This window comes from Capricornis sumatraensis, chromosome 10 (genome assembly GCF_032405125.1).
Source record: "Capricornis sumatraensis isolate serow.1 chromosome 10, serow.2, whole genome shotgun sequence".
NCBI classification, from domain to species: Eukaryota; Metazoa; Chordata; class Mammalia; order Artiodactyla; family Bovidae; genus Capricornis; species Capricornis sumatraensis.
The window spans coordinates 15,982,684-16,005,519 of record NC_091078.1 but is presented as its reverse complement, the minus strand read 5'-3'; the positions used below and the strand labels follow the sequence as shown (position 1 = coordinate 16,005,519).

General features: G+C 38.9%; 1 protein-coding gene across 2 annotated transcripts; it reads right to left on the bottom strand.

Moving 5' to 3' along the window:
- Positions 1–517: 517 nt before the first annotated feature.
- ANXA7 (annexin A7) lies at positions 518–21,979 on the bottom strand. Of its 2 annotated transcripts, none has more exons than XM_068981689.1 (14): positions 21,943–21,979; positions 19,787–19,850; positions 18,593–18,647; positions 16,388–16,592; positions 15,700–15,801; positions 15,022–15,086; positions 10,751–10,853; positions 10,472–10,566; positions 7,911–8,024; positions 7,499–7,669; positions 4,692–4,862; positions 4,536–4,611; positions 3,333–3,445; positions 518–937 (listed from the first exon to the last, which is right to left on the bottom strand). In XM_068981689.1, exons 3-14 carry the CDS (start codon positions 18,644–18,646, stop codon positions 815–817), a joined length of 1,392 nt encoding a protein of 463 aa, XP_068837790.1. In that variant the 5' UTR covers position 18,647; positions 19,787–19,850; positions 21,943–21,979; the 3' UTR covers positions 518–814. The 2 variants fall into 2 exon arrangements, with proteins under 2 accessions (XP_068837790.1, XP_068837789.1); XM_068981688.1 differs by lacking the exon at positions 19,787–19,850 and adding an exon at positions 14,546–14,611 and having other exon boundaries at positions 15,700–15,810; positions 21,943–21,974.
- Positions 21,980–22,836: the final 857 nt, after the last annotated feature.

Below are 22,836 nucleotides of genomic sequence, written 5' to 3'. Positions count from 1 at the left end.
ACTGAGTTCCTGAACTACTTCTCCAAAAAACTAATATTCAGTCTCCCAGGAAGATGATTTAAGCTTCATCCATTCATTCATTCATTTGGCACCTTTTATGTGTCAAGCTTCATTTTCTTGAATCATGATTAAACTGCAACTAAAATTAAAGTATTTTATAATTTTTTTTAAAATCAAGGGCCAATAAAGATCTATAGGCAGTCTTAGTAGACACAAAAGTAGGCTATATATTTTAGGCATATAAACATATAATCTCTTTTTAAAAAGCCGCTACAGCCAATACTAAACTATTTTCTATGTGGGAAGTTCAATGTTTATGAATATAGAATACTGATTCATGTGAAGTAAGATGCAAATTACTCTTTTAGGTCAAAACAGCTGAATTTGTTTTAAAAAGTAATACAATTTTGAGATACTACCAACTATAAACTGTCCAATGGAAAGCAAAGAGTTTTTTCTAATGTTCAATATTATTTATTAAAATTTATTCAATATTATTACACAGAATTTGAAACTATTGTGACTTTTACTCAATTCGGTGTCCTATTTAGAATAAGTGCAGTGAGAATTACGCTTTACAAACATTGCATTATTACTTCATCATTGTGATATGGCTTTACTTGATTGTACATAGAGAAAAAAATAACATTGGAATTAAGGCAATAACCACATGTGCAAACCAAGCACAATACCCTGACACAGTCCTTAGTAAAAGCTCTTTTGTTTAGGTGAGGGTTGATGTTGCTGCATGCAGGTCAGTCATTGCTTTGCAGGATAAGCTTTGAATAGCTTCATTCATTTATAAAAATCTCTCCTACTGGCCCACAATGGCCAGAAGAAGCTTTCGGTAATCTCCACTTGTGTCACTTGCAATCACTGTGCCCAGCGTCTTCTGATACATCTGACTGAACATCTGTTTTATCTGCACAAGATCGATCTGCATGCAAGACACAATGTTTGTAATATTAGAAAAAAAGTTGTTAAAGAAAACTGATAATCTATTAAAATTATTCTTTAGTGGTGAAAAGATCCTAATTTTAACCAAAGCAGAGGGGAAAAAACACCAAAGGACTGACATTTTATAGCTAGCATTTATACCAGCACTAGCAAAGTGTTGGCCAGGATGCAGAGAAGTTGAAATCCCTGTTCACTGCTGGTAGGAATGTAAAATGGTGCAGCCACTGGAAAACAGTATAGTAATTACTCAAATAAATAAAAATAGCATTACCATACGACACAACCATTGCACTTCTGAGTATCCACAAAAGTGAAACACAGGCTCAAATATCTGCACACCCATGTTAAAAGCAGCATTATTCACAACAGTCAAAGGGTGGAAGCAACCCAAGTGTCCATTGGCAGATGAATGGATAAACAAAAGGCAGAGTATACATTCCTTGGAGAAGGAATTCCAGTATTCTTGCCTGGAAAATCCCATGGACAGAGGAGCCTGGCGGGCTATAGTTCATGGGGTCACCAAGAGTCGGACATGAGCACAATGTATACATACAATGGAATAGTATTCAGCCTTAGAAAAGAAGGAAATTCTTACACAAGCTACAATGTGGCTGAACCCTAAAAATGTTAAAAAGGACAAATACTTTATGATTCCACTTATATAAATTAGCTAGAGAAGTCAAATTGCAATACATAAGATAGAAAATAGAATGGTGGCTGCTAGGAGTTGGGAAGCAAAAAGAATGGTGAATTATTGTTTAATGAATATAGATTTTCAGTTTTTTAAGTTGAAAAAGTTCTGGCGGTGATGGCTGCACAACAATGGGAATGTACTTAATGTCACGGAACTATACACTTAAAAGTGATTAAAATGGTAAATTGTGTTACGTATATTTTATTATAATTAAAGAGAAAGAGATCCTGCTTAGAAAATTTAAGTCTAAAAACAAAGACACAACAAAGTTTTTCCAATTATTGTATTATAGTTGTCTTTTAAAATATGATTTACCTTCTTTCATACAATTTTGTAGTACATGCTTTCTTTCAATTAAAAAAAGTCTACTAAATATACAAAGTCAAAGAAAGGAATACAACTGAGGCTATATTTAAGTAAAAAGATAAAGATAAAACTTTTAAGTTATTTTATTATACAGTGCATGCTAAATTTTAAGAATTTTTATGTCCAACAGGGTTAATCTGCATAGGTCTTTCATACAGCTTTTTGTTGATTTTTTTTTTTGGCAGCGCCTCATGCTTGCAGGATCTCAATTCCCTGGCTGCTGAACTTGGCAGTGAAAGTGCCGAACCCTAACCACTAGACCACCAGGGAATTCCCTCATCCAGTTTTTTACATAAGCAAAATGAAAACGAAAAGATAAACCTCTTCTTGAATTCCCTGGCAGTCTGTTTCACTAAAGCAAGCCTCTCACAGCAGGAAGAAGGTGAACGCTATGCTTTATACAACCTCTACCAGCAGTGAAAAACAGAGCTCTTTCTTAACGTCACTCATGGACTGACAACCAACGGAGGAACTTTTAAGAAATTAACATTCTAAGTGAGACAGAGAAAGACAAATATTGTATGATTTCACTTACATGTGGAATCAGAAAAAACAAATGATCAAATATAACAAAACAGAGTTAAAGACACAAAGAACAAACAGGTAACTATTTGTTACCTGAAGGGAGGGGGTTGGGGGCAGGAAAGAAATAGGTGAAAGAGTAAGAGGCGCAAACTCCCAGTTGCAAAATAAATGAGCGAAGAGTATGAATGAGTGGGGAATACAGTCAATAACTATGTGAATATTTTTGTATGATGATATGTCATAATTAGACTTTTCATGGGAATCCTTTTAAAATGTATAGAAATATCAAATCACAATGCTTTATAATAGAAACCAGCAGAGTACTATAGGCGAATACACTTCAAAAACGAACAAACTTAAACAAAAAGATAATAAGATTTGTGGTTACTAGAGGTAGTGGATTGAGGGAGGCAGACTGGAGAACGACAATCAGAAGGTACAAACTTCCAGTTATAAGATAAGTTACTAGAGGTGTAATATACAATGTGAAAAATATAATTAACACTGCTTTATGTTATAGAGAGTAAATCCTAAAAGTTCTCATCACAAGGAAAAATATTTTCCTTTAATCTCGTATTTTATAAGATGATGGATGTTCATTAAATTTACTGTGATAATTGCTTCCTGATGTAAGTCAAATCTCTATGCAGCACACTTTAAATTTATACAGTGAGGTATATCAATTACATCTCAATAAAACTAGAAGAAAAATTGTGTTTAATATATCACTAAGAAAAAAGAATCAACATTCAAAATCAAGTGACGATCAGACAGAAAGAGAGCGCCTCACCTCACTTCGAGTGACCACAATCCTGACCAGGGTGGAGTCATCTGTGCCGGCGCCTTTCATAGAATAGTAGAGCCGCTCAGCAAAGAAGGCAGGGCGGTTCAGGGCACACTGCACTGAAAGTGAGAGAGGCTTCAGACGAGAAATCGTGACTTGACGAAGATGTCCACACACCAGCTTCATCTATCACTTCCAGCTGCTTTGGAGCATTTCCCATGTAATTATCTCAGAAATCTTAGGTGAGTTGTAGAGTGCTCTCCCCCGTGATTTTTCTCAGCATCCCTCTTTCTTTCCAGCTACATCAGACAGTCTACCTTCAATTCTACAAGATTCCCTCTGGCCAGTAAATCCGATTTTCTCTCCACAGATGCAGTCACTTAAGATTCTTAACATTTTCCCCCTTAACATGAGAAAATGCGTAGCAACTGTAGCCTGGTAATACCTAACTAAACGGAAAAATGACTAAAATCTGAATTCTAGATGTCAAATGTATCCTTTGACTGAAAGAAGGATGTAAGATAGATTCCAAGATAAATAAGAAAACACAGACTTGAGAATGATAATAAGAAATCTGACATGTTTTCTCTTAAGAAAATTAAGTTAGCAAAGGCTCTACCTTTCATAGAGATGGACTAACTGTACGTTATTGTGTTAGCTACAATTACAACAGTAGTATTTATAAAATATTCAATTGCTAATACCAATGTGTTACTAACATTCTCTTTAGTCTTATATTCTCCATGAAAACAAAATTTCCATTTCATTAAGCTTCTGGACGTCAGGACCAAAAACTGGGCTTTTAATTTCAAATGGAAAAGGGTCTCCTTTGGCTAAATACTTGAAAGGCGTTTGGGGGCTCAAAATGATGGTTTGTGCGGTGGCACTCTGTAGTTTCCTTAGGGCTTCCCATTTACCTTAATGGAAATGCTACAACCCATTATATATTTTTGTATAGTCCTCAAGAAGGGTATAGAGAATAAAGACCAAATAATTCCAAAACAATCCTATTTGATCATACCACCAACCATTCATAGGGAACTGCATATAAAAACATAGGATTAGCTTGTCTCTGCCTGAGCAGACTCCAGGGAGGCTATACTAAGAATCACCACTTAATGGGAACAACTATTCAAAGTTATTTGAAACAAATAACACTCATTTACAAACAAAATGAAGCAAAACACGAAAACAGGAAAGGTGTCTTACAGATGGTCTTCAAACCGCTTTCAACATTTCCGGAAAACTCACGGCTGACACTGCTTAACAAATCTCGATTAGCCATCTGTAGACAAAAAAGTATAGGGGTTGAAATATTTTGACACCTCAAAATAGAAGCAAAATCTTCAAAAGAAAAGCTCATACCCTGGAATAGGCCTCCATGGTAGCTTTCAGCTGAGGAAAGCTTCTTGTGGCAAGAACCATGTTAAAGCAAGATTCATCTGTCCCTAGTCTCCCCTCACCAGCCTGGTAGAGACGCTGAGCATCTTCCTGAGCCAGTTGGTGGTTAACATTCTGGTTCTCATCACGATTTCCCTGCAAAAAAAGGAAAGCAGGAGTTAGAAGAAAGTGATACAAGTCTTATTTTTAAAACAAGGTTTTCTAATATGGTCACTTTTGAATTTAAAAGGACAATTTACTAAAAATTAATGCATAAAGTTTTTCACGCTTGTCTCTCACTTCCAAAGAAACTATACTAGTGTAACTAGTATTTTATTACATTGCCAACTATGGATTTTATAATGTATGATCATGGTTTGATGAGGTTATATTAAAACAAGAGGTTTTACAGGGCTTTGAGAGCTAAATTAGAAAACGTTTCCATAAAAAATTATACAGACATTTTACTTTTGAAGGTATAGACAATTTTACTGATATTCAGTTTAAAAAGCTTTCTCTATAGACTAAAGAGACAGGGATTCTTAAAGAAATTACTCTTTTGGGTTTGATCCTTGGTTTACAAGCTGTGGGGGTTTTTTGTTTTTATTCAATAAACATTTCTCCAGTAGCAGGTATTGAAAGTCTAGGTATGATACAAACCAAAGAGACTGGAAATGACTATCACTACTCCATTCCTCCCACGAAGGAGATAAAAGATGTCTCCAAAGAGGGATTAGGGCTACAACCAAACTCTCGGGAATTAAATGCAGGCTCAGAGCAGGGAATGACAAATGGCCAAGGAGAGCCCAGGAAAGCTTCTCTGAGGAGGTGCTTTGAAGGGTGGTAACTGGGCCAGGAGAAAGAGACTGTACTGAAACTGCAGACTATAGCACCTCCAGAGGCTGTGGCCACACACACAAACTCATGACCCACAAGTTCTGAACACTGACAATGCAGCCACTTCCACCCTCTGGGAGAAATCCCTCGGCCATCAAAGGAATTTCACTTTTCGCTTCTCTTGTGATAGGGTCTCCTTCCATCAGTCCATGTTCTGAGCCAGTGAGCACTGTCTCTTGTCTAGCTTGGGGAGAGATGCACTGAGATGTCCCAGAAGCTGGATATCCCTGAACTCCAAGGTCTGAAGTAACTTTAGATTTCTCATGATGAAGCGACTCCTAAGCCATGCTTTCCGGACCTCGTCTCCTAGGAGATATGAACTACCACTCAAATTAACACAGTATGATTCTGCTTAGCTGGGATTTAAAATCAGCATTATACTGAGTTCCACTTTACATTTACCATGTACCTAAAAGGTATGGAGCTCTTATTTGGTACCAGAGTATTTTAGTCAGGGTTCTCCAGAGGAACAGAACCAACAGGATGTGCTATGTGGTGGGGACCCAAGAAAAGACAAGGCCCCTCCCTCCAAGGAAGTTAAGCCAAAAGAGGAAGCATACAGTATAGAGGCTTCGTGAACTTCCTTTCATTCATCCAAGTGCAATCTTAATATGTGAGTAACACAAGTGCTGACAGTCTGTATCCATCTATAGACCAAACTCTTCCCTGGGATGGGATGGGGCAGAGAGGGAGAGAGGAAGCTCGGGGCCTGAGTAAGAGTAAAGCTTGGATGGGTCGTTGGTTTCTCTCTGAAAAAGAAACACAAACCCAAACAAGGAAAAGGTCGCCCTCTAGAGTCTTAGTGTCTGTCTGAGGAACAGAATGGAGCCGTGTGCTTGAAGGCTGAGGAACTGTTTTCTGAAGGTCACTGGCACAAGCAATGTATACAAGCCTATTCTAAACAGGCTGAATACAGCACAGGCAAAGGAGCTCAACACCAACTCCCCAGATGACTGCCTTTGGGTTCAAGCACACAATATGGTCCCACTGTCCTAGAAAGCCACTTCCTGGAAGAGGGTCCTTTATTTTATAAAATGGTTGGGCCTTGAACCCTGCATAAAGAGACATTCAGCACCTCATTAAAGTCTGAATAATCATTTCTTTAGCTTTAAATCTGTGTTTCTGAGTTTCTTTTCATGCTAAGCTACCTTCCGGCTCTGTGGTAAATTCAATGTCCTCCCACCCATTTGCTTTGTTTTCTCATTTCCATACCCGCACGCTCTGGCACACTGTCTTTTCTGCAACTACATCCCTTTGCTCTGAGAGCCTCTCCTCTGCTTTTAGAATCTTCAAGACTGTCCAGCCTTGTGTACTAGCGGGATAGCCAGTAACTCCTGATACTGAATCAGTATGCTAGTCTTTTGCATCATCATCTTCAAATATACCCTGATTATATATAGTATCATTCCAAATACCCTATTTGGAGAATTTTCTGCAACTCTGCCAGCAAATCTAGGGAATCAGAACAAGGAAGGTATTTAAGCACGGTGTTTCAGTGGATGCTGAAATGTTTCCTGCATTTCTGTCTCACTCTTGTCACCTTGCATGGCAGGCCTGCATATCTTCAGCTGATGGTCCCAATTAACTAGCAGAACGATGCTAACCTTAAAAATACAGACTCAGCTTCATTCTAAGACACAGAGCCTCAAGTTGATTTCTGATTTCATACAACCTTCATGCGGTTAATTGCCGATTCCTTACAACAACCAGATTTGCAGAAATCATTTTCAATACAGAAATAAAGAAACCCATACAAATGATTCTCTGTTGTCCCTCTTAAAGATGTCAAGATTCCAAGGGGACTAGATATTAAAAGGAATAAAGAATGCCCACTGGCAGTAGGCAGTAAAGAATGTTCCCTCCACCAACACTCAGACACTTAATTCAATACTCACCTGGCACATGGATACAAGTAAACGTTCAAAATGCCCGGATGTATCTGACCTAATGTCCTTTTCAAGGTCTCGTCCAAATTCTGATTGATAACATCTGACTATTTCTCGGATTTCCTGGTTTGTTCTTGTGCACAAAATTTCAATCAACACACGTTCCTGAGTTCCTGCTCCCTATGTGAAATAAAGGGAGAATGAGAGAGAATTACAAACAAAAAGCAAATTTCTATAAGTTATTAAATCTTACTGTTCCACCAAATATAACTCTGGCCTCCAGACTGAAAAGCTCTATGTATTCAGATGATATAAAATAATATATTGGTTTACCTGTCACTGTAAACTCAGAACTGCCATAATTTATGGGGTTTTACATTTGAAATAGGATAAAATACTCAAAGTAAATGCCATATAGTACCTTCATTGCATTCCGTAAACTCCAGGCATCATAATATGTAGGTGGCATGAAGAGGGCAAGGATCAGTTCTTCCATATTTCCACTTAACTCTGATTTAAGATCTTTGATTAAATCCTGTTACATTACAAACACAAATTCAGTATATGAGCTTTCCAAATTTTGTTTTGCTTAAATTTTTTTAAGGGAAATACGAGAAAAATGGAATTGAACTACTTTAAGAAAACCTCAATTTCTGTTCAGAATATCATACACTATGGAATAAGTATTTAAGCTTATTATATTCAAGAAGATATATTTCAGTCGTCCTATCAATAAATACTTGATAATAAACTTACTGTAGTTCCGCCACTACACCAGGTACAAAAAAAGAGGAATCGGAAACAAAGAATAATTCAAATCAATAAAATGATAAACATGTATTTACTTAGTATAAGAAACTTCTTGTTTTATGAGGAAGCAGAAATCATCATCATTGTGTTCTTATTTGAGAAGAAAAGACAAACATCTAAAACCTAAAATACAGCAGCCTGTTCTCCAGCACCAGCTGAATAAGCAGCACAGAAATAAGTTGAAGTAGGAAAAGTTAAAGTGGGCTAGAGAGCGTCAGAGAAGACTTCAGTGAAGATATTGAAGAGCATGCAAAAATTAGCAAAGAGAAAGGAGAAAGATATTTCAGGTAAGGAGGAGGGAAACAAACAAGAACACACAAGCTGTTCCTAGCCTTGGGTATATGCATTAAAATGATCTGCAGAATTTTTCTAAAAAATTATGTCAAGAATGAATACTCAGAGATTCTGCATGTGTTTTTAAATGTGAAAAGAAATTGTGACATTCTGCTCAGGCTGAGAATTACTTAGTATAGACACAAGAATGAGCAAAGTTTATTCAATGGGACAATAAGACAACCAATTTTGTTAAGAATAATGTTTTTAGACATTAATAAAAACAAAGTTGAAACTATATTCTTGAATTATTACCTTGAATACCAAGCTAAAGAACATGGATTTGATTCTGCATGCTGGGAGGAGTCACTGAAAATTTTTACATAAGAAAACAACAGGCAGTATGGATTATAATGACCAAAGATATATATGAAATTTAGCCTACTGGAATACTTAGATAAGGAGTAATAAAGGTTTGGGTTTGAGTGGTGACAGTGGAAATGGAATGAAAAGAAGGAGATAGAAGACACATTTCTAATGAGCCTTTTTACAGATTAGATCTACAAGACAAGCAATAACCAGTTGCCAGGACAAAGCAGTGCCTGGCATACACAGGCACTGAAACAATATTCACTGACTGACTGAGAAAGAAGAATGTGGGATCAAAGACTCCACAGCTGGCTAGAGGAACAGTGTTTTTATTAATAAGAAGTCCAGAGAAAAAGTGGCGGTGGGTAAGGAAAATAGTCTGGGAATTTAGTTTTAATTCAAAAGTGATACACAAGAAAATTTAGGACAACAAAGCACAGACTACATGTGAACTAAAGAAATTCATAATATAAAAAATATTTTTGTGAGAAAAATGAGGCTGATGTTGAACCCTAAGGGAACCTAGAGCTTATGTCGCTTAAAGAGACTTAAGACTAAGGAAGTGGACACTGGGTTGGGCAGAGAGGGAAAGCAGAGTAGGAAAGATGAATCAGGTCAGTGGGTCTCTACTCCCATTCTGAGAAAAGTTAACTGGATCCAGGGAATGTCAGAAATTAGGATTCCTATCTGAATGACAAACCAATGCTACCCCCACTTGCCCTTTATATTTAAGAAGCCATGGCACCTGTCAGCCATAGGATCTTGATGGATTTACTCACTGATCATCCACTCAACAAATGTTTATGTGGCTATCTGTTATTGTTCCTGTCCTTGGTACTATAAACACAATGATGAATATGACATGGTTTGCCCTAGGGCAGCTCACAGTTTTTAGGGAGTGGGCACTGAGATTAGTTACAGCAGAGGTCTTACAAAGTGCTATGAGATCACAGTGGAACAAGCAATGAGAGAAACTTCACAAAGTAGCTTAAACGAGCCAAATCCTGGAGAGCTTGTTTGCCATGCGACAAAAGAGGAAAAGATATTCCAGAACGAGAAAACAACATATATCAACCACAGAAGCATGTGTGCAGGGAATGGCAAGAGGTTCTATAAAACTGTAAAACAGGATATGTTTGCAAGGAGGGAGAGAAGTGAAAGACGATGCCACGGGCCAAGAATAAGCAAGGGCCACATAAGAAGTCCTTGAATCCCACTTCAAGGAGAAGACTGAACCAAGCTAATGATTATCATTAAGGTCATGATCTACTTTCTACTGAACATGTGTCACCTACCAGACATAGTACATGGGTATGATTATGAGATCAAGGACTACTCTAGAACTGGAAAGGCTTTTAAGAGAAATAAATATTGAATACACCTCTTCTGAGATCTCTGAAGTCTAGCTGTCTCTACTTTATACTTATCAGTACTAATAAAAATATAGTATCCAACCTGACAGAATTCGGGGCCTACAGGCCACTGTTCTTGCTGAGTCCTAAAAAGAAAATGAAACAAAACAAAGCATACCTTGCCATACATGGTCTTAAAAGCTGCTTTAATTTTTTGCCTTTGGTCATTGGAACGATTGGCCACAACATCTATAATTGCCTGCTCGTCTGTACCTGGAAGAACCACACATGTCTAAGTAAGGATGAGGTCTGTGTGGGGTGCTCACTGAGGACATTTTTTAGATTACAAGGTTCCTGGTGCTAGATTAAATTGAGGCGTGTGCACACAGGCTCACATTTAAACTTGGTTTTATGATATAAACCTTAGTTTTACTACGGTAAAATACGTTTTCCTTACCAAAACCCTTCATCGCTTTACGAAGAACTTCAGCATCTCTCATAGCATCGAAATTGGCAGCGGGTCGGATTGTTCCCTGAGTTCCCTGAGTCATCGCAGCAGGCTGAGAACAAGAGGCATAAAACCCAGGTCAGTTATTGTGGCAATCTAATCCTTTCACAATATATACATATACCAAATCAACATGTTACATACCTAAAACTAACACAATGTTCTATTCAATTGGGTTTCAATAAAACTGGGAGAAAAACAGTATGAAAAAATGTTCAACATCTTTAATAAAAGAAACACTAGCTTAAAATAAAAAATTCCTCCCAACTCAGGTTTCTCTGCTAATAAGACAACAACTTAAGACTTCTCCAATCGTCACTCTCGGGCAAGAAAGCCAGTGCTGAGGTTTCAGGACAAGAATATTTATTTTTGTGGCGGAACAGATATAGACCATCCTTCTCCTGCCAAAAGACAGCATGACACCAGACTTTCAGGAAACAAGACAGTCAAGCTTGTGAAATTAGTCACAATCTTTCTATGCCTTGGTTTTCTTCAAGGGAGAAGAGGGGGAAAAAGAGATTGATCCCTGAGTAGTGTGAGATGAGTGGCAGTGTTTTATTTAAAGAATATAATAATGGCTTTAGGGACGCAGAGTCGGAGTTGCCCAGTGAGATTTCAAACAAGCAAAGTAATTTTGGTAATCTCTCTTCATTTTCAGTATAGGCTCTGATTACTAGACATAAAATAAAACAGCTTACAATAAGAAAAGCACAAAAATGAAATCGATGACTAGAGACTCTTGGAGTTATTCATCAATTTTTTAAGGACAAACCAAAAAGCAAAACAATGGATACATTTTTTATTTTAAAAAATTTATTTATTTATTTATTTTTAATATAAATTGGATACATTTTTAAAATACCAGTCTATGAGGAAATTTAAAAATCACCAATGACAAAGACCACAGTAATAAGTGTTTCAGGCAAGAGTCACTAATTTGATGCTAAAATTAGTGGATAAAAGTATAATTTGTATACTTTGTAACATTACAGCAGAAAACCTAGCAGACATTGTCTGAAACAAATGATCACCACCAGTTATCACCAGTAAGAGGGTAAATCAACAATAAGAGACACTAGGGGCACAGCATCACTTCTGTGGTATTCCTGTTAGAAAGGCATGACCTAGATTTAATCGGAGGGACTTATCAGACAAACCCAAATAAAGGAATATTTTACAAAATAACTGGTAGTACTCTTCCAACATGTCAAGGTGATGAAAACAAGGATTGAAGAACTATTTCATATTAAAGGAAACTGAAGAGACATGACAACAAACACAGTGTTTCATCCTGGATTTGATCCTGAGCTGAAAGGACATTACTGGGACAGTTAATGAAATCTGAATAAAGACTAAAGGTCGAGTAATAGCATCATTAAAACATTAATTCTTCATCACTGTATTTATGTAAGAAGTTAATATTTGGGGAATCTGAGTAGAGGGTATGTATATAGGAATTGGCTCAGTCAGTAAAGAATCCACCTGCAATGCAGGAGACCTGGGTTTGATCCCTGCGTCAGGAAGATCCCCTGGAGGAGGAAATGGCAACCCACTCCAGTATTCTTGCCTGGATAATCCCATGGACAGAGGAGCCTGGCAGGCTACATACAATTCATGGGGTTGCAAAGAGTCAGACACACTTGGTAACTAAACCATATATAATTTTTACAACTTTTTAATGTCTGAAATTATTACAAAATTAAGTTTAAAAATTCTAAATACAAAGTTATCAAACAGTTTATTAGTTTTCTTAAAAGACTCAAATCAGGGCTTAAGAGAGATGAGACAAGATGATATCCCACCACATTTAAAAAAAATTAATTTTAATAATATGTTTTATTTAACCAAGTATTTCTAAAGTATCATTTAAAGATGAAATCAACATCACTTCAAAATATAAAATTATTCAGCTGCTATTTAGGCAACTGAAGCTGTATTTCAAGTTATACCCATTGAATACAGCAATATGCTAGTAACTGTGGGGACAAAGTGTTTGGGGAGAAGCAGACCAGACCATCTTTCAGCAAACACTTTTACAGTCTGTAATTCCTCCCACTCATCTATACATTTTTTCCTACCAATAAGCCTAACAATCATCTGTCACTAGTTTCTAAGCCAGCAACGTAAGCAAAGAAATATTTGTATTGTGGTTTTAAGGAAAACTAAAAGTATTCTACTTGTAGCATATATTCAAGTAGAAAAACTTTTTCAACATATTGCCTTTACATGAGGCTTATGAAACTATGAAAGTTTCCTTTGATGTAACCATTGTGACCAAAATCCTAAGCAGGGCAGAAGGTTCTGTTTAAAATACACTGAACTAGGTAGTAAGAGAAACTAACTCCCATCAGGTACTGTTTGATGACTCTCATTTTGTCATCTTGTTTCTAAAAACAACAAAAACCTATTCCATTTTTCATCTGGAGGGAAAAATGGCTTTGTTTTATTCTTTGTTCAAAGTCTAAGTTTGAAGTGACTCTTCATCAAGAATACTGTCATCCTGCAGGCATTATTTTGAACTCAAAAGAAATCAGGGTCCATGTTCTTGAGGTCAAATCACTAACTACAGAGGATTTCCCAGCATAGCAAAGCCCATACTATCTGCCACCAAGAGTTCCACCCTTTGACACCCATTTGATTCCAACCTTCTTGCTGAAAACCTGCCACAGAATTAGAATTGGATCAATCAAGAGAGGTCACTTGCCTGAACTACTCAAGCAAGACACACACACAGCAACCAACCTCCACCAGAGGATTTTCAGTGACAGGGAGCTCACGAGGTAGTCTATTCCATCTCCATCTAAAAGCTCTTCCAAAATCTACCGCTCTGTTAACTCCCTGGTTTTAGTTTAAGATGGTAATTGTTACACAAGATAAGCTGCAGGTATATGTGTATTTTACTTTAAGTGTTTTTATGTTTAAAAATCTTTTATATTCACTCATAAAATGATGTCTTTAAAAGTATACACATGCTTAAACTAAACTAAAATAAAAATTCTCATAACAAATGATTAGAATAGCTACAGCTTTATACTATGATTGACAATCAACTTGCAATAATTTTTTTAAAAAAGAAGTGAAAGCAACGTACTATGGGCTTTCAAGGAATATCATTTATTCTATCAGTAAAGTAGCATATTTTAACAAAGAGACCGCTGTTCTGGAAAACAGAAGAGCTAGAATCTAGTCTCAGCTTTGTCATTCACTAGCTGTGTGGCCTGGGACAAGTTCCTTAATCTCTCTGGAGCTCAAATACCTCAAATCAGGAAAGTAAGCCAGAAAATGGTTAAATTGTTTCTCTTCCAATACTGTAATCCCTTTCCCAACCCAGCCGAAGAAAAAGCTTAAAAACGCTAGACTTTTATGAATAGACAGTATGAAATGAGAAAATCAAGATAAAGTAAACGTAAAACTGGTTATGTTCCTAGTAACCGGCATAGGGTATAAAAGAATTAACAAGTCAGTTAAAGAATAAAACTTCACATTAAAGTAAGGAGCTACACTGAAATGGGGCAAGGATTTGATATATGGGAGGCCTTCTGAGACTACTGAAAAATCAATTTAACAGACATTAATCACTACCACGCTTAAAGGGCTTGCCAAGCACTAAAGGGACATAAAGATGAAATAGCTATCATGAGCCCACGAGGAAGTGGTGAGAGACAAATACACAAGAAATTAGAAACAAATGAAGGCACATTTAGGGGACTGAGTGATTAGTGAACATTAGAAAACCTTACTCACTTCACTGCTATAATCCCAAGAAACAGGAGAGAAAACAGGATAGGAAGGAAAGGATTCTGTATTGATCTGAAAGAAGAGTGGAAAGTTATAAAGGCAAAAATGGAAAATAAAACAATACTTCATAAAACACAGCTAGAAATATCAATCACCCAGCCACCTGAGTTCACAGTTATACTGCCAGCAAGGGACGAGGAAAGAGAACTAGAACCAATGCCGAGAATCCAATCTAATGATTGAATCTCTATGAAGAAAAGAGTATGGGTGTCATCACCTGAGAGAAGGGACCTATGTTTGTCTTATCAAAGTCATCAGGACACTGGTGGACTAAAGAGCATGGAGTCTATCAGAAGCAAAGATTAAAGTCTTCAGTGTCTCTTATAGACCGTCTTCCCTGCTTCAAGGAAATCTCTAAGATCAATAAAGGAGTAGTGCCCTTCTTTAGCAGACTTAATTTAAAAGACAGAAACGAAAAATACCTGACTAGGGTAAGGAGGTTGTCCTCCAGGATACTGAGAAGGCATCGCTCCCCCAGGAAAACCACCTATATATTAAGAAAAAAATACAGCAAACAGGTATTAACTATCTAATTTTTCAAAACAGCACTGATTTATTACGAATATGGAAACATATGAGGACATTCACACTTATGTTATTCACTAGAATAATTTTTAGGTATCATGATATACTGAATCAAAACACAACTTTGGTCACAAGGACCTTTAAAAATATTCCATGTTATAATTTCTTTAAAACAATTTAACACAATTTCTTTAAAAATAATACTTTAAAAAGAAGAACAAAATAGTTGAACCAGATTAATTCTGATTCTGTTTGGAAAGGATGGCAGCACATGGTTCTGGGCTCACTCCCTTCGTGTCACATGAATGACAGAGAAATTCCTAAAGGTTTTTGTTTTTTTGGCTTCAGGAGAGATACTTTTTTTTAATTGAAAAAAACAGGTCCTTATTTCCATCTTATGATTAAACCTTTTTTAATCAGATTAATACATTTTCATAAAACCAGATAGTACCTAAGAAGTATTTAGTATAAACATTTACTAAAGATGATCCCAAACACAAACTAAGTTCTTTCAATGGCAACTGAAAAATTCAAAATATCAAGCCATCGTGCTTCTCTGGACAACTGATACCTACCAGGTAGCGGGACCTGTGCTGGGCCACCCCCATAAGACTGTGTAGGTGGCTGTGGATAACCAGAAAAGCCTGCTCCTCCTGGTGGGGCTCCAAACCCTTGGCCTGGAAGAAGAACAAGAGAGAAAAATAAACTATAGTGACAGGTCTCATGATTGAAGTGAAAACTTTACAAATAATAAAAGAAACATTCTATAACGCTACAGCAGCAGTCCCTTTGGTCTAAATTCAACTTCTCAACAACTCCTTCCTCATTAAAAAATACATTAAAAAAAATGTTACTTCTTTCATTTGCCCTAATGACTTACAATATAAAAGTGCTAAGTTTTTTCTTTTTTTCTTTTTTTACATCTTGTGGACAGAGCTGTCCTAAGGTCACAATCATGCTAAAATCAAATGTCTCCATCAGTTCTTAAGATTACAAATTATCAAGCAAACCATTAGTCCTTTATGACCATGAGATTTATTCTAATTCCTTCACAACAGAATTTTGGAGATCGCTCCTGAGAATTCTCCAGCTTTCATGCCTCCTCAGAATCTTTATCCCTCTATCTTGCCAGCTAAGTCTTTACTATCTAAGGTAGGAAGCAGGCTAAGAGCAACTCTGATTTCATACAAAACAAGCAGGAACGAAAAGGATTAAAGAGACAAGAAAAGAAGTGTTACACTACTTCCACAACCCACGACTCACCTCCAGGATAGGATGGAGCTCCGCCGGGCTGTGGGGTGCCGGGATAGCCTCCAGGGGCTGGATAACCACCAGGGGCAGGGTAGCCTCCAGCTCCTGGGTAGCCACTACTTGGTGCTGGTGGGTAGGCACCTCCTCCCATTGGAGGAAAACCACTAGGATAAGGATACTGACCAGGAGGAGGGAAAGAGGACTCCTGACCCGTAGGCTGAAAAACCAGAAAAGTTTTCAAATGAATGTGCTCATTGAGAAACAAAACCTAGCTAAGAAAACAGAGCTAACTGTTAAGGTCTAGCTGATTCTTTTACATATTAAAAAGCCCATTAGAAGTCCTGGTATCTCATATTAGTTTATCAGTATAGTAGTTTGTCAGGATACCTGTCTGACAGAATTCAGTTTTATGTAAATCTACCTGTGTTAGGCAAGAAGAGTCTGTTTCTCTATTTGGGAGTGTCTCATTTCAAACCTCAAGGCTTCATGAACAACTAGCGAAGCTCAGTATCGTTTCTTCATTTTCCTAGCACCTGGAAATATGGGAAAGATCTGCCTCTCTACCTTAAAGAGAATTCATGGCTTTCTTGTAATACACTGGACCTGTGTATAACGGAAAGAATAAAAACGTGACCTAAGCACATACTAGGTGTGACATTTTGGACCTCAATCCAGATCACACAATGTCTAAGTCTGAAGAGACTGTTGTTTACTCACTAAGTCGTGTCCAACTCTTTGAGACCCCATGGACTGTAGCTGCCAGGCTCCTCGTCCATGGGATTTCCCAGGTAAGAATACTAGAGGCAGTTGCCATTTCATTCTCCAGGGGATCTTCCTGACCCAGGGATTGAACGCACTTCTCCTGCTTGGTAAGTGGATTCTTTACCACTGAGCCACCCGGGAAGAAACCCAAAGAGACTGTTACATGTTCACTAAACTTTTCCCCAGGCCACAGAGACTACATTTCCCAGGACCCCCTTAAGGTTAAATAGGACCGTATGACTGAATACTGGTAAACGACAGTGGACAGAAGTGGACAGAAGTAATGTACACCACTTCCAGCCTGGTCCCCACAGCTTCCTGCCCAGTCCTCTAAGATCTCTCTTCCTCTCTCATTTCCTTCATCTGCCAGCTGGAAGCAAAGAATCCAGTGGAAGACTCCAAAGCAATAGAGGATGGTAGGTAGAGTCAATATACTATGGCAACAGAGGATAAAAGGAGCCTGAAAACCCACAAGATGAAATGGAACAAAGTCTCTTAGCTCCCTACCACACACTTCCCCCATCATCCCCACCACTGACTTCTAGGAGACTGGAGTAAGCAAGAAATAGGTTTTTATTGTGTTGAACCATTGGGATGGTGAGATTGTCTGTTTCAGCATCAGCCTATACTGACAGAAATGGTTGCCAGAGTCCAGTTTAGTACATAGGGACCTGGGAACATAGTTACAAATTTCATTTCTCTTATGACAAATTCAGGAGAACTATATATTCACTTTACACACAGGTACACATATTGTTACTAATCCATATAGGCCCCTCTTTCTATTTACCCAGAATTACAAAGAAGCCCTACATACTTACGAGCATAAAACTGAAATACATTAACCTCAGCTATGAGGTTATTCCTCAGAACAGTACAGATAAACAACAAAGTAGAACTTGGTGGCACATTTATAACATGTACTCAGAATACTAAAAGTCTCAGAACTACAAATTCAGGGCCCTCTAATCCACTGCAATTTGTCTTCTCTGAGTCAAGCCCTTCTTAATTATTTTAAACATCCAACACAAAGGTTAAAAACCAGTGACTCATAGGATGGATTTAGTTTACATACATGTTGTATTGAATCATACAGTATTTAACATTTAAAAATATGCATTTCCCAATTAAAAAAAAAATGGGCAGTTTCATATAAAATCCAGATTGTTGGCTTTACTTAAAGAAATGGAATATCCAGCAACACTGAATCAACCTCCCTGTATGGCCACATCAGGCTGAGTGGACTAACAGGTGCCTTTCCATAGGTGATGCAAGTCTTTGTCGTCCCTCCACAACCCTGCCTTTACTCACGTACTCTACTCAGTACTTCTGGCTGTTTGAATTTAATACCCCTGCTCTAGCATATTTGTAAGATCTGTCATGGGCTGGCTAGTCCTATACAACACCTGTTCCCAGGGCATGAGCTATTTTAGCATCATGAGTGGCAATACTTACGGGATATCCAGGGAAAGGTGGATAGCCTGTGGGCGGATAGCCTGGGTATGACATTCTGTAACAACAATAAGAAATGTCCTCTGTAATTTCCTATAAGGAATAAGGCCTTCGAAGATACACATTGTCACAATTTAAATCAAATCACATCTTCTGAAAGAGTCTATCAGGCAGGCTGGTTCAGTAGTTTTGAGATGGGGCCCGAGATTCTGTATTTCTAACTACCCTTCCAGGTGATGCTATTGCTGCTGGTCTGTAAACAATATTTTGATATCAGAATATTTAGGTATTTCTGAATCTACCATTTAATTTGTCAAGTTTATCAATATGGGTTTTGGCTCTTCTCCCCAGTACAGCTATAAATAATTTGTATTTCTCTTTTATCAAGACCCCAAACAATGATATATACACACTAATATGTATAAAATAGATAATAAAGACCTATTGTTTAGCGTAGGGAACTTTACTCAATACTCTGTAATGGATTATATGGGAAAAGAATCTAGAGTGGGTATATGTATAAGTGATTCACTTTGCTGTACACCTGAAACTAACACTGATAAACACAATACTGTAAATCTAAATAAAAAAGATTCCAAACAAATCCAGTTCAACATTTACAAAAACCCATAATGTAAAAAGCACTGTTCTAGGTGTGATAAAGAGATGAGAGGGGCAGGGGGAAGTAGCCTGCCTTTTGAATGTATAGTATAGGAAAATTAGAAAATAAATTTAAGTTATTATTGTGTCCCTTATGACATAAGCACAATACAGAAGCTAAAAACTTGCTAAATTGAAAATGAGTGGGCGTATATCTAGCGGAAGTTAAAAATTATTAAGAAAGATAATAAGAATACTGATTCAGACAGTTCTAAAGCAGTCATTTGGGATCCAAAGATCTGGATGGAAAGGATGTTAAATCATTTTTTTTTCCTTCTTCTCCAAGCCCAGTTGATAAAAGGAGTAAAGGAGAAGCAATACCATCTAAGAACAGTCAGATGGACCAAGGGTAAAAGAGGTCAGGTTCCAAAGAAAAAGTCTGAAAATAATTTATGGGAGAAATTAATAATAATTTTAAAGACAACAAGTGTTATAGCACCAAAGACTATATAAGCTATTTAAATTTCTAAATCTCAGGAACTGTGCCAGTGACAAAGTCCTATTTCTACAGTCTAAAACTACTACATTAAGTCTCACCTTTAAGGGTTCTAGAGGAATTATGCCAACAAGAGTTTCAGAACAGAATGAAGATCAATACTATCTGCACATAAGAAAACAAAGCAACTTTAAGAAAGTGAATCTGGGTACATTTTAAAGAATAATAATATAAAAGAGTAGAATGCAATGCCATTTCCAGGATGTACTTTATAAAAATACTTACAAAAATGCAAAATTATTATACATACACAGCTATTCATTACAGCACTATTTGTAACAAAAAAAGGTTAGGGAATTCCGTGGCAGTCCAGTGGTTAAGATTCAGCACTTTCACTGCTATGGCGTAGTCAGGCAACTAAGATTTCACAAGCCATGCAGTTTGGCCAAAATAAAACATTAAAAACAACCTAAAAGACCACTAATAAGGGACAGCTAAAACAGATTACGGAAAGCCATACAATAAATGTTAGGCAACTATTAAAAATGAGCAGCTCTCTTATATGTATGGCTGAGTCCCTTTGCTGTCTACCCGAAACTATCACATTGTTAACCGGCTATACTCCAATACAAAAGAAACAGTTTAATAAAAAAAACATGAGCAGCTCTCCTTTTATTCATATATGAAATCATCTCTAAGTCACATTAAGTGGGAAAAAAGCAAGATGAAAAACTGCATAGATAATCTGCAACCAAATGTGTAAAACATACAGTTATTTGTATATAGAGAATATCCCTGAAAGTAGACTCAACAAAGTACGAAACAGTTACCTCTGGAGAGGAGAACTAGAGCATAACGAGACTTTTCAATGTAGCTATAGACCTTTTGGAATTATGCATGTATCATCTATTTCAGATTTTAAAAGCTTTTGTACGAAGCTTAAACAAACCCAAGGGTGACTCAACAAACTACTCAACTTTGCCCAAAGAATAATTAGACTATACTACTGAACCACAATTTTTACTTCCTTTTCAACATTCTTAGTCAGCAACTACTTTTAAAAAGACTAGAAAAGCATTCCTGGTTCTCCAAACCATCCCCACCCAGTGAGTCAACTACTAAAAGGGCTGGGTCTCACTAGGCAAGTCTCAGGGATGGCATGAAGCCCAGGAACACAGGAGGTAGCTGTTCCAAATTTATGAAACAAATGAAGCAAAACAGGAAGGGTGAATGAAGATGGCCAACAGTAGATACTACAATTTTCCAAAATCTGCCTCTTGATTGGGAAGGACCATTTAAATCTGTCAGCAAGGGCTCTTCGATAAAGAACTGGAGGCAGGACGAGGCTCTGGCATGGACAGGGTAGGCAGACACCACCAGGGAGGACTGAAAGGCTTCGGTTTGCAGTTCTGCCTCCTTATCTAGTACCTTGACACCCCTTCCCTGACTGGTAGGTAACTCATTATACTCATTATCTAATCAGGACAGGTTACTTTATCAGATCAGTTTTCCCCACCAACTGGCAGAAATGGAGGAAGTTTAGAGGCAGTTGCATGACTTCCTTTCATTTCTGTCACTTTATGGTGGACATCAGCCATCATCTTCTGTAGAAGAGTTCACCCAGGTTAGGCGCATATCCGCATAGGTTTGCTGCCGGTTAGGGACTAGGAATCAACCCTGGAATGCTTCTTCCTACAGTAGTTTCGAAGAATTATAAACCTGGGCCAGTGTACAATTTCAGGCTTCCTTCCGCATTCGTCCTAGGGCTCACTAAGCAAAGTACAGATTTCCCGTTTCCCTAAATTTGCTGTGTCACCAAGAAGTCTAGGAGGACCTAGCTGCTCGCTGGTTTTCCTACTCAGCTCTCCTAGAGGGCCGCTTCAGCAGGGCCATCCTCTGGCCTCCGTCCCTCCACCTGTGGTCCACCTGCCTGCGCCAGAGGCCTCACTGCTCCCTAGGATCCCCGGACAGACGAGGGGCAGAGACAACCGGCGAACAGGACTTCCCGTGGTCTGGCCACCTCGCCGACCCCGCCCAAACGTCCCCACCAGGCAGCCCGGGTCCCAGGATGCGCGCACCGGCTCGCCGGCCACCCCTGGGGCCTATAGGCCCCTCCAGCCTCCCCCCGGTACCCCCCCGCCGGTGCGAGGCCGCAGGCGGGGCCCCGCCCACTCCCGGGTGGCGGGCCACGGAGCTGGGCGCGGCGAGGTAACCGAGGGGCTGAGGGGTTGCAAGGGTAGGGGGCGCCGTTCCTCACCTGACCCCGCGGAGCAGCGTTACGGCCCAACCTGGTCCGGAGCAAGATGGAGCCGGGGGCGGGTCTGGGAAGGGCGGGGCGCCCCCGGCCGCCGACGGAGCCCGTTAGGGCCGCAGCTGAGGCCGGGAACGCCTTTGGGGTAGGACAGGGCGGTGCCGGCGGGGCCCGTCCGGGCGACCTTTGGGACCCCGGCTCGGGCTTTCCCTTCGACCCCGCGTCGCCCCTCCACCTGAGAGGAGGAGGTCCCTTCGGGCGCACCAGCCAGTTTTATCACAGTTCCTTCTGAGCTGTCTCAAGCCATTTGGGAAACCGAGGCGGTTCTGAGGCATCCTGGAGCCCCTTCAGTGGAGGGCGGCAGAAGCCTCGAGACTGGAGACCAGGGGCAGCCTCTCTGCCTGATGTGCAGTCCTCTCTGGTTATCTTCTAAGGACAAGAATGGTGTCTTTTAATAGTGCCTTGTGAAATGAATATTCTTGGGGATCCTAAATAGTGGGAACACGAGATTCATTAATCAAAACCACTCCAGAAGGGAGTTCTTAGGTGATTCTAGGCTCACCTCACACCAGAGCCCTATCGAATTACACACACACTAGCATTAAACATTTGATGCCATTTCAAGGCCCAGAGCAGTATTTTAAACTCATTAATTAGGTCAGTCGCTCAGTAGTGTCCAACTCTTTGCAACCCCATGAATCGCAGCATGCCAGGCCTCCCTGTCCAGCACCAACTCCCGGAGTTCACTCACACTCATGTCCATGCAGTCAGTGATGCCATCCAGCCATCTCATCCCCTGTTGTCCCCTTCTCCTCCTGCCCCCAATCCCTCCCAGCATCAGAGTCTTTTCCAATGAGTCAACTCTTCTCATGAGGTGGCCAAAGTACTGGAGTTTCAGCT